Source organism: Gorilla gorilla, chromosome 7 (genome assembly GCF_029281585.2).
Source record: "Gorilla gorilla gorilla isolate KB3781 chromosome 7, NHGRI_mGorGor1-v2.1_pri, whole genome shotgun sequence".
NCBI lineage: Eukaryota > Metazoa > Chordata > Mammalia > Primates > Hominidae > Gorilla > Gorilla gorilla.
Window position 1 is genome coordinate 23,191,908 of NC_073231.2, and position 12,472 is coordinate 23,204,379.

Sequence of the window (12,472 nt, forward strand, 5' to 3'; positions counted from 1 at the left end):
CTTGCAACAAAAAGTCAACTGCAGCCAGCTGGGCCCAGTGGCGCACACCTGTAATCCCAGCAATTTGGGAGGCTGAGGGGGACAGATGACCTGAGGTCAGGAGTTTGAGACCAGCCTGGCTAACATGGCGAAACCCCGTATCTACTAAAAATACAAAACAGCCAGGCATGATTGGTGCACACCTGTAGTCCCAGCTCCTCTGGAGGCTAAGGCAGGAGAATCGCTTGAGCCCGAGGCAGAGGTTGCAGTGAGCCGAGATCTTGCCACTGCACTCCAGCCTTGGCGACAGAGTGAGACCCTGTCTCAAAAAAAATAAATAAATAGAGAGTGAGAAATGACAGCCCAGGACAGATAATGCCATCTATTAAAAAAGCACTTTTGCTGTAAAGTTGCCCTAATATAGTACTTACTAGCTGCCTGAAGCTATTTAAATTATCGAAATTAAATAAAATTTAAAATTCAGTTCTTAAATCTCACTAGCCACATTTCACATGCTTAGCAGCCACATGTAGCTACTGACTATCTTATTGGACAGGTCAAATATGGGACATTTCCATCATAGTAAAAGCTCTATTGAACAACGCTGATTCAGGCAGTAACTGCATCGATTCTATAAAGTTCACAAGTTCTGAGTTCTTAGGTACTGTAGTTTCAGTATTTGCTGATTGTGAAGTTTGACTCGCACTAGTACGATGCAAGTGAGGTTTGCCTAGGAGAGTGGACAAGGTTTTTTGGAGCATACACTGAGCTCAGCACAAGGTAAGCACTTAATATTTGCTGAATGCTTAAATGAACAGCATAATAATATCTGTACTTCAGACTCTGCGTTGATACTTTCAGATATTAGCTCATAGAAAGCAATGGTTAATTTTTCTTCAAGGGAGATTTTTTATTTTTATTTTTATTTTTGAGAGGGAGTCTCACTCTATTGCCTGGCTGGAGTGCAATGGCACAATCTCTGCTCACTGCAACCTCCGCCTCCTGGGTTCAAGTGATTCTCCTGCCTCAGCTTCCCAAGTAGGTGGGATTACAGGCACCTGCCACCATGCCCAGCTAATTTTTGTATTTTTAGTAAAAACAGGGCTTCACCATGACAGCCAGGCTGGTCTCGAACTCCGTTGACCTCAGGCGATCCACCCGCCTCGGGCTCCCAAAGTGCTGGGATTACAGGCGTGAGCCATGGCGCCCGGCCAAGGGAGATTTTTATAGGGGGATATAAGCATCAGCGGGTGGGGAAGGTGGCTCACAGACCTTTCGTAGCCACTAGAAATGAATCGGCGAAACATAAAAATCTGCCCAAAAGTAACTTTGATATTCAAACAAAGTTTCAGACGCAAGAAATATCTTGCCTCTTCAAACACTCACTACTTGCACCTTGTAGGGACATGAAGGCAGAGCCAGAGGAGACACTCTGGAAGATCACAAAGCCTGCTTTCAATTTCTAAGCATTTTTCCAATATAACTTTGCCAGAAAATAACACAGTCACAAAGACAGCAGCCATCTAATGGCATCGTCTGTGCCATCACTCTTACACCTAAATTTCCCCTCTCCCAGTGTTCTATGACTCAATCTAAACTGTGCCTATCAAATAACTTCTTGGAAAGTACAAGTTTTTGAAAATCTACATTCAAAAAAGCATGTAAGTTTCCATATACAGAGAAAAGCAGTTCCACTGGCCCTTAACCAGTAATCTCCTAGAGGCCAAACAAAAGAAGCTACAGCTGCTTCTATTAAAATTTCCTACTTCTCTTGTCCACAGACCAAATAGGCATAAGAAAACCAAGCTGCTCGATTTCTATAATTCACTTTTTCTTAGCAAAGGTCTGAGAACAGAAGGCCAGGGAAACAGGGAGCAGCTGCCGCCTGATCTTATGAATGCCCTCGGCTCATTCCCCATCCTCCTCCTTATTGTTTCAAGCTCCTTTTCTTAACAATCTCTAAGCCCCAGCTCATGGGAAGAAATAACAAGGAAAAGCAGCCTTCACTGTGTCAACACCCACTGTGGTTGAAGCATCTAGATCACTTCTCTGAGGTGATGCAATTAGAAATTAAATTAGAAATTAAAAAGAAATTAAAATACATTCCATTTTAATTTGTTAATCTGCTTTATTGTGAATTCCAATTAATGACATATAACTACGTGGAACTCCTTACATGTGGTCCTACAGCGATCCTTTTAGACACCCCAGGGGTTTTGTTGTTTTTGTTTAATTACACCATTTCTATCTCTTGAGCCAAACAACAAATCTGGTCCCACTATTTAGCCAACAAATGTATAATGGTTGGTGATGAATTAGTCATCCAATATTCAGATTCCAAGACTCGAATAATCTAAATATTAGAGCCAAAGAGCTCAGTTTCTGCAACACGCAATGCTAACTTTGAGACATAAAAACAGAATGGTGGTTAAGAAAATTGGATGACCTGAGTTTAAAGTCTCAGCTCTGCCACTTACTCACTGTGGGATCTTGAGTAGGTTCCTTAACCTCTCCTGACTTCAGAATGGAAATAATGACAGTACTGACCTCATGGGTTGTCATGGGGAATAAGGGAGACAACCCAAGTAAGAACTCAATAAATATTAGCTGTGATTGTAAAAACGCCTCATGCCAGGAAAATATCACTCGAAATAAGCGTTTTCCAAAAGTTAGGACTTGGCCGGGCCTGGTGGCTCATGCCTGTAATTCCAGCACTTTGGGAGGCCAAGGAAGGCAGATCACCTGAGCTCAGGAGTTTGAGACCAGCCTGGGTAACACAATGAAACCCCGTCTATAATAAAAATACAAAAATTAAGCTGGGCGCAGTGGCGTGTACCTGTGGTCCCAGCCACTCGGGAGGCTGAGACAGGAGAATTGCTTGAGTCTGAGAGGCAGAGGTTGCAGTGAGCTGAGATCACACCATTGCACTCCAGCCTGGGTGACAGAGTGAGATCTTCTGTCAACAACAACAACAAAAAAATCAGGACTTAACAAGAAACTTAGAAAATGCTGCTTTCTCAGAAGACCTATGTGAAAATACTATGTAAGAAAAGAACACCAGCTTAGGTCAAAATGTTAATTTTCCCAGTTATCCTAAATCCCTAACTCCAATAATAATCTTTTAAAAATATCCTTCAACATGTATAAATTATTCTGATTCATCTCACTGATGTATACTCAGAGGAAAGGGAATTTCAAACCAGATGGCTCAGGACTGAGTGGTCCTCAAGTAAGCCTCAAGGAGTGAGTGGTCTGCCATGGTCACAGCCTGACATGCAGGAAGCGGAGAAGAGCAGGCGGATCCCTCACACCACTGGTGTCACCAAGAGAGAAAATGCTCTGCCACCTCTGTGCCCTGATGTGTCAACAAAGTCCCTGCCCACTAGGCACCAACCGGGCCCAAGTTTGTTGACCTTCTGGGCGCAGTGAAAAACCTTTCTTTTGGTAGAGCAAACAAGCACTGCAGGGACATGCACTATTTTTATATAAATAAGATAGCACACGCAAAGATTCATTATTAATGTTGAGTTATGCCTTATTTTCAAATGAGGCATGGACATTTGGTAATTTGGATTTAAGAATAACTTGTTAACTATATGCTGCAAATTATCCTTTTTCTCCATTGTAAATTGCAACAGTCACTACAACACTACTTAATTTGGAGCTTGTGAAAAATGTCCTTGAAAGATGGTCAACGTAACTCAGAAACACTCTTTGAAAAAATAATGCCACCACTTAAATTCTTTCCAGCAAATCTCTGAGTCTGCATACAATATCACAAACAACACAATCTGTCAAGATATGGGCACTCCGAACAAACGCTCTGGAGAATTTCACATGGATCCTGTACTCTCCTAAATGAAAGCCAGGCTGGTTTAACTGTAAAAGAACTAGGAAGAACTGAGAGGCAATATTCAAAGTGAAAACACCTCCACTCTTAGCAAAGGGAAGCCAAGGATCTCTGTGCTTGGCCCAGACGGTCCGGGAAGAACCCCTAAATGGTGAGAATCACGACAGCAGTAATTCAAGGTCACACTAGACCCCCAGCCTCCTATAAGCCTGATTCACATACTAAACTCCACAGACTTTGGTCACCAGATTATTTTTTACAGTCTGACTCAAATTCAATCACGTCTGAATTCCTTTCCAAAAATTGGAAACGATCACTATCCGTAACTCACCTCCCAATCCAACCCAAACCCAAAGATACTCTTTTCATAATGTCCAAATGACATTACCCCATGTAAACCTCAAACAAACCAGTCTTGAAGCCAAAGCAGATACACATTTTAATATTCACACGGTTTTGCCTCAGCATCTCTTAACCAAGACTGCAATTAACCTATCACCACACTGGTGTCTTAGTTTATGAATAATGCATGACAAATCACACCTGAATTTCTATAAAAGAAAAAAAAACTCCAAAAGTAGTAGTACCATGGACATGTTTTTTCAATGCAATGTCACGCTAAATTCCACTCAAATAATTTTCCATCAGGGCTGGCAAACAAGTATGTAAATATCAAGGTTTTAGAAAGAGGGCAGAGCCATTGTCTGGAAGTACCTTTAAATTTTTCTTTTTCAGTGAGCTACTTCCATCTTACTTTATTTTTTTTATTTCCAAATTCCCAAGATTTACTAGCCTGTAAGAATTTCCAAGGTTACTCAATTTTTTAAATTACTAGTATCTGATTAAAAGCAGAATTGAATTGCTTAAGTGCAATGTACATAATAAGGTATATGTTATTCTTTGGTCACAAATGAACAGTGTCAACAAAACATTCTTTAAAGAAAACACACATTAAGATTGGCAAATCAAGCTTCTTATGCTCGCATTTAAAAAAAAACAACAACAACAACATTCAACCATAGAATTTGGCCGTAATAAGGTTATTTCAGCTTTGTAACTCTAATCACTCTCCCACATTCAATGGTCAGGATAAGAGTGCTGATCCATTCACAGAACACACAAACAGATATTTAGAATGTGAAATTAAGAGTACGTCACTCAATTAGTAATGCATAAAACGTGTCTAGGCATGGAAATATCAAATGGTAGGGCTAGAAGGCTCTGAAAGAGCATCTACCTAATCCCCTCACCCTACCAGGAAACTGTAGCGACAGAATTTAAATAATTTGCCCAAGACAGTGGCAAAAACTCACCCAGTCAGTGGCAAAGCTTCTAAGCTAGGTGTCCTACCTACAGATCCAAGTCTCTTTCTTGATACCACTCTACTCCTTTTAGTACAAAAAGCTTCTATTAATGAAATATCTAACAAGACAAATCACTTGTGGATGGATATAAAAAGGTTGTGGAAGGACATCCAGCCAGCCACGAAAAACTGGTTGAAAAGGTGCTAATTTATTTTGCATTTGCTTAATTGGTGATGTTGAGCACGTTGCACTTTTAACTGCTTAAGAGGAATTTCATGACTTTTTGAAAAGAAAATCTCTTGGTTTGTAAATACTCTCAGAAAAGAAAGAATCATTTCTTGGAAAAGGGTAGAAAGTGAATTCCCTTTCCTTTAGCAGGGGACATCCTTTCCCTCACATCTCACAAAAATCCAATCAACCCCTCCCTTTCAAGGTCCAGCATAACTGCCAGCTCCTCTCTGAGAACTTCCAAGCCCGGAGGCCAGAAGCTTCCTCTGAGATCCTCCATGGTAGCCTACGCATAAGTCTCTCCCAGGCAAGATCTCAAGCACGCTTCTTGAAAGCAGAAATCCTATTCTACTCACCTGGCTACCGGGCTTTGCAAAATCCTTTGCACATACTCAATTACAACGAACGCATTGAGGCATTTGTTGCCAGAATCCCACTTACAGTAATTTTCCAGATCTCCGTCTTCCCTACACCAACACCTGGACCCACTCAAGAGTTATTCTGGAGCGGAAATCCTGGATCCCACTATCGGGAGAACCAGTGTCTAGAAAATGAAATCGTAGTGCCCATTCCATCCTCTGCCTAGTGGGCGTTTAACATCCTTTGACATCGAGGCGAATGGCAAAACGAAACATTTATTATTTAGGTCACCAACAACACTCTAAACCCACGTCCTCTAATCGGTGTTAATGTGTTTAAAAAAAAAATTCAGAACATCATTCGCCAGAACGGAAAGCTGAAAACGGCGGATAAAGTTAAATGCATGTAAAACAGAATGACTTAAACATCTGTAAAAGCTCCTGGGAATTGCACCGAGTAATCTTCCCTTGTCTGTTTGCTCGCTCAATTCAAGTTTGTTTAGTTTAGTCTTTTTTTTTCTTTCTGACAGAAACGTGATAGTCCCTAAATACAAGCTGACCGGGCAAAGAAAGATCGGCATACGAGGTCCTCTTTCATGTTGCCTTCTTTTGATAGCTTTTCTCCAAAGTCTGAGGTTTTCAAAGCCGAGGGGATGAACTAAAACCCCTAAACCTTAACACCACAAAGTTGACCCTGCTGGGCTCCTAAAAAACACAAAGCAAGCAAGCGCGAAGAGAAAAATCGCACCCTGCACCTATCTAGACAGCACAAACCCAGGTGGCCCCGGGATCCTGGGGGACAGAGCGGCGACAAAGCAACACAAACCCCACGTCGAACAGCGGCGCCGCGTGCGCACCCCGCGCCCGCGCCCCGGCCCCGGAGCTCACCGCTGCGCTCCTTCCTTCCATCTTCCATCGCCCGCCCGGCCGCGCGCCGAAACCGCCGCCAGGCGCTCCGGGGCCGCAGCCTCAGGGCGCGAGTGCCGGCGGCCAGCGCCGCGTGCTCTTTGTTGGGCTCCCGGGACGGCCGAGAGGCGGCGGCCCGCGCGCACCCTGGCGGAGGCTGGCGAGGCTGCGAGCCCGCGGCAGCCGCCCGCCCGGCCCCCAGTAACGTCAAAGCGAAGGCGGCGCAGGCCGGCAGGCGGTGGCGGGCCCGGGGGGCGGACGGCGGAGGGCGGAGAGGCGGGGCCGACGCCTCGGGGAGGGGGGAGGTGGCAGGGCCTCCGAGGCGGGGGCGGGGTCTCCAGGGCAGGGGCGGGGCCTCCGGGGGAGGCTGGAGGCGATCCAGACCCTCGCAGTGCAGCCCTCGAGCGGCCCGGACCCTCCGCTGCCTCCCGCAGCCGCGCGCCCGCCCTGGGCCCAGCCTCCAGCCCGCGAGCGGAAACCTGCCTGTTGCTTTGTCTTCTTCCTTCACAGTTTTCCCACCCTGAGAAAAGTGAGAGGTGCTTTCCCTGGTGTTTCCTCTCAGGAAGGGCCGTGTGACTGGAGCCGCGAGTTGGGCGCCGTCTCGCCGGGGCTGGAGGTACGCGGGCTTCGGGACACGCACCTAGGCGTCCCTCGGGGTCCCGGCCTCTCTGACCGGGCTCCCCCGGCACCGATCCGCGGCCGGAGCGTTTAGTCCCGGGGACCCGTCGAGCCCTGAAAGGGCCATTTCCCCCTGAGGCGAGTCCCCCCAGGCGCCCCGCAGCCTGGCCTCGGGACTGTCGCCACCGACAGTGCGTGCGCGGGGAGAGGTCACTTAAAACTGCATTTTCGAACATTAGTGCCCCGGACCCGCACCTTTTTTCCTCCGTCCTTTGATCTGTGCCGCAGAGGCAAGGGCTGGAACGGCGCCCTCCCCTGGTAGAGGGACGGAGAGACCTCAAATCTTTCCCCCTGGGAGGTCCCTTAAGTAGATCCAAGCACCTGGAGGCGGAACCTGTGTGGCCGGCTACAGGGTGATCCCGTGTATGTGTTACCGCCTTATTGTTCCAAAGAACAGTCTTTTTCAAGTGACAGGTAGAAGACGCCCCAATAACGAGAAGTGACTGACTTGGCCAAGCTTAGAGATGGGAGTGGAGTCAGGTTCCCTGGTGGCCCCACGATCTCGCCCACCATGTCAGCATGGGCTGCCCGGTGAGCATAGCTGAGATGCACCAAGGCCACATAAGTCACCTACTTTGCCTTGGCTGCCCCATCTGCATCTATCAAAGGAAGCCTTGGACACCCACCAGAGGAGCCAGCGTGAGGGAGTGTATGCCTTTATACAAATTCACTCCAACTTCAGAAAAACGTCCGCAACTCATGCTCCCCCTGCCAGAGCAGCAATGTGAGCAGATGTGTAGGTTTGGAAGCACCCCAGTCACTTGGGCATTGATATGGTTTGGCTGTATCCCCACCCAAATCTCACCTTGAAATGTAACTCCCGCAGTTCCCAGGTGTGTGGGAGGAACCTTGTGGGAGGTGATTGAATTATGGGGGCGTGTCTTTCCTGGGCTGTTCTCGTGATAGTGAATGAGTCTCACGAGATCTGAAGATTTTAAAAATGGGAGCGCTTGCTGCGCAAGCTCTCTCTTGGCCTACTGCCATCCCCTTAAGATATGACATGCTCCTCCTTGCTTTACGCCATGATTGTGAGGCCTCCCAACCATGTAGAACTGCAAGTCCAATAAACCTCTTTCATTTGTAAACTGCCCAGTCTCCGGTGTGTCTTTATCAGCAGTGTGAAAATGGACGAATACAGGCATATTTCTCGTTTGTGATCTCCCTTTACCCTTGCGTACATACCCTACAGAGACAGTCCCAGAGTGCCTATTCCCAGTCAACTCCTGCCTTCCTTGACAGTTTTGTTGGCAAAGCATCAAAAGTAAGACCCAGTACAAAATGTAGTTGCTACCCTGAGGCTTGACCACTGGCCTACCGGCCTTTACCTGGGAAATTAACCAACTTATAAACAACAACAACAAAAAAATCATATAGGAGGCAGGGTGGACATAGATTTACTTGATATTTCTAGTTAAGGGACTTGGGCATAGACATCTATAATCTGAGCCTCTGTTTCCTCATTTATAAAATTGGGTTAATAATGCCATACAGAAGTGTTATTAGCATGATAAATTAAGGAAAGCTCCTGGCCTACAGTGAATGTTCAATAAAGGAGCATTTCATAAGTGAAGCCACAGAAATGTGTTTCCAATTTTCATTGCAAAGGGAATTTTTAATTGGTTTTATCCCTGAAGCCAAAATATTTTAAGATTGTACTTATAAAGCTGATCACATATATTAAATAATCACTCATTCGTCCAGTTATAAATAATCAAAGATAAAATGGTTAGAGGTTCTGATCAGCATAAATTAGCCAGTGTTACCACTACTAAGTCAATGAAGCCTAAAGCAAATCAAATAAACATTGACATTTCATTTTTGCCAGCATGTATTTTGTGTGTAAATATTTTGTTAGGCTTTTGGAAATATTAAAAATGAAGTAAGAATCCCCATTTCTGCTACCATAGCCCCCAGTGCTCAAGTTCAGTGTCAGAATACACAAGCACCCGCCTTGGTAAAAAGAGAAAGGAGGCACGCAGACCACCTAGGCATGGGCTAGTGTATATTTATCCAATAACATATTCCTCCCCCACCTCTTCCCATGAGCCCTAATGTATGTGGTGTGGAGAGACTATATAGTAGGCAAGACATTATATACTGGAGGTCAAAAGAAGAAATGAAAAGGAAGATGAAATTCCATCATGTATTATTCATGCATACAGTTAATCCTTCCTATTTCTGAAGGTCACTGAAAAGACCAGATTATTGAATATTTATTTTTTAGTGCAACATGAACGTTTATTTAGAATGACAAAAATCTCAAATACAAATTTCTAAGAGTTGACAAATCCCACACACATTACCAAATCCAGAAAAATCACACAATAGTTTTATCTACCGCCTGCATAATATTTTGTAGTAATAAACTTCCTAAAACACTTCAGTAATATTTGTCTTCACCTGTTTTCTGCTGCTATAAGAGAATACCACAGACTAGGTAATTAATAAAGAAAAGAAATCAATCTTTCGCAGTTCTGGAGGCTGGAAGTCCAAGAGCACAGCAACAGCACATGGTGAGGGTGGTTCCATGGTGGAAAGCATCACATAGCAAGCAAGCACAAGAGACGGGAAGCAAATGGGGTCCAAACTTATCCTTTTGTCAGAAGCTCATTCTCTAGATAACTAACTCACTCTCTAAATAACAGCATTCATGAGAGCAGAGCTCTTATGACCCAATCACCTCATAAAGGCCCCACCTCTTACTCCTATTACAATGGCAATTAAATTTCAACATGAATGTTGGCAGGGATATTCAAGCCATAGCAATACTTTTTCTTCAGGTATTTTGGCTACATACTTTTTTTTTTTTTTTTTGAGACAGTATCTCACTCCATTGACCAGGTTGGAGTACAGTGGTGCAATCACAGCTCACTGCAGCCTGTACCTCCCAGACTCAAGTAATCCTCCCACCTCAGCCACTCAAGTATCTGGGACTACAGGCACACACCACCAGGCCCGGCTACCTTTTCATTTATTTAAGGTGGGGGTCTCCCTATATGGCTAGGCTAGTGTCCAACTCCTGGGCTCAAACAGTCCTTCTGCCTCAGCCTCCCAAAGTGTTGGGATTACAGGCGTGAGTGACTGTGCCCAGCCTGGCTACATACTCTTGATAATCTCACTGGAAAGATTTTCTTAAAACAGCTTTATCAAGATCCAATTCACATACCACACAACTCACCCATTTAAAGAGTACAAATCAATGTGTTTTAGCATGTTCACAGATTTGTGCAACCATCACCACAGTCAATTCTGGAAACTTTTCATCATCCCCTAAAGAAACCCTATTCCCATTGGCGGTCGCTCCTCTTTTCCCTCCAAACCCCTCAGTCCCTGGCAAACACTAATTTACTCTCTGTTTCTACAGATTTGCCTATTCTGGACATTTCATATAAATGGAATCATAAAATATGTGGTCTTTGTGACTGGCTTCTTGCACTTATCATAATGTTTTCAATGCTCATCCATGTTGTAGCATATATCAGAACTTCATTTTTTATTGCTAAATAATATTCCATTGTGTGGATAGGCCACATTTTATTGATCCATTTATGATTTCATGGACATTTCAGTTGTTTCTACTTTTTGGCTGTTAGGAATAACGCTACTATAAAAATTTATGTACAAGTTTTCATGTAGCTGTTATGTTTCCATTTCTCTTTTCCATTCTACCTAGAGTAGAAATTGTGGGTTATATCGTGACTGTATAACTTTATTTCCAATCTGTTTTCCACAGTGGCCGCACCACTCTACATTCCTACCAGAGCAATGTATGAAGGTTCTAATTTCTCCACATCCTCACCTACACTCATTATTGTTTTTGTGTTTGATTACAGCCATCTTAGTGGGTGTGAAGTGGTAGATTGATTGTGTGACATTTTCTACGGGTTGAATAGATAGCCCAGTCTTTTCTCTAGCATGGTTGATCACAATTTTATTATTGACAACTTAGAAAAATCCCACCCTCGCGTTTATTACTGATAATAACATTTACACTTTTAATATGTTTTCAAATTTTGGAAGACCTCTCAAGTTTCTTTCATATATAACTGTAGGATTTCAAGGCATTTCATTTTTTATGCAATGATTAATATTAAATGCTCTTTTTAAAAAAAAAATGAGGCATAAGGGATCTTCCTAAGGTGGTGCAGGTGTTCTATTTGGGTGATGTTACATTTGTCAAAACTCATAGAATTTTACACTTAAAAGCTGTGCATTGCTCATATATAAATTTTACTTCAATAAAAGAAAAAACATATAATTTTGAATCAAGAGAAATGTTCCAATAGTCAATTCATTGTTTTAGACTGAAAGATTAAGAGATATGTAGATGTGTGTGTACATGAAAGCACGCATGCGCTAATAAATCTGAAGCTGAGAACATCTTGCAAAAGGTAGAGGTGGAGAGCCACTTGGAATTTGTTTGGGCATTAAAGATAGAGGTGTTGATCCAAAACCAGAGAAAATACTTTTTCTTGAATCAAGTGTGTCTGAACATCAAAAACTTGACTACCCAAGTCTATCCTCATGAGAGTCAGAAGATAAGTTTCTTTTCTGTTTTGAGACAGAGTCTTGCTCTGTCGCCCAGTCTGGAGTGCAGTGGCTCAATCTCAGCTCACTGCAGCCTCCGCCTCCCCGGTTCAAGCAGTTCTTCTGCCTCAGCCTCCTGAGTAGCTGGGACTACAGGCGCACACAGCCACACCAGGCTAATTTTGATATTTTCAGTAGAGATGGTGTTTCACCATGTTGGACAGGATAGTCTTGATCTCCTGACCTTATGATCTGCCCACCTCGGTCTCCCAAAAGGCTGGGATTACAAGCGTGAGCCACTGCGCCCAGCCAGAACATAAGTTTCTTATTCCTTGTGAAAGCTTAGGTAATTTACTTAGCTCTGGAAATAAATGCCAAGCAAAAAAAACAGAGATGGAAGGAATCATGAAAACAGATGAGTTCCCCAGGCTTCAGGTTAATGCTTTAAACTTAAAACTCATCAACTCATTTTTTTTTATCTCTATTATGAGTTTTGCCATTTCACAGATGTGAGTCATTGCACGTCAAAAAAGAAAAAAACTAAGTATTTTTCCATTGTGATCTATGGCTCACTCCTCTTTATTATCAATTCTCAAGCAATCCAAGAGTCTTAAAATATGCATTTAAAGGAAAGGGTTTTT

General features: G+C 43.7%; 1 protein-coding gene across 6 annotated transcripts in view; it reads right to left on the reverse strand.

Annotated features, from left to right (window-relative positions):
- Nucleotides 1-12,472, reverse strand: part of PSD3 (pleckstrin and Sec7 domain containing 3) — a 547,860-nt gene that overhangs the window by 466,199 nt on the left and 69,189 nt on the right. Inside the window, exon 1 of one of the 6 annotated variants that reach the window (XM_031013674.3) lies at nt 6,609-6,875. The exons of 4 other annotated variants lie outside the window; for them this stretch is intronic. In XM_031013674.3, the coding sequence (XP_030869534.3) occupies nt 6,609-6,629 (21 nt within the window). In that variant the 5' untranslated portion in view covers nt 6,630-6,875. Of the gene's footprint in view, nt 1-6,608; nt 6,876-12,472 lie in introns of those variants that run through there. One more of the 6 variants, XM_055349512.2, reaches the window with a different exon arrangement.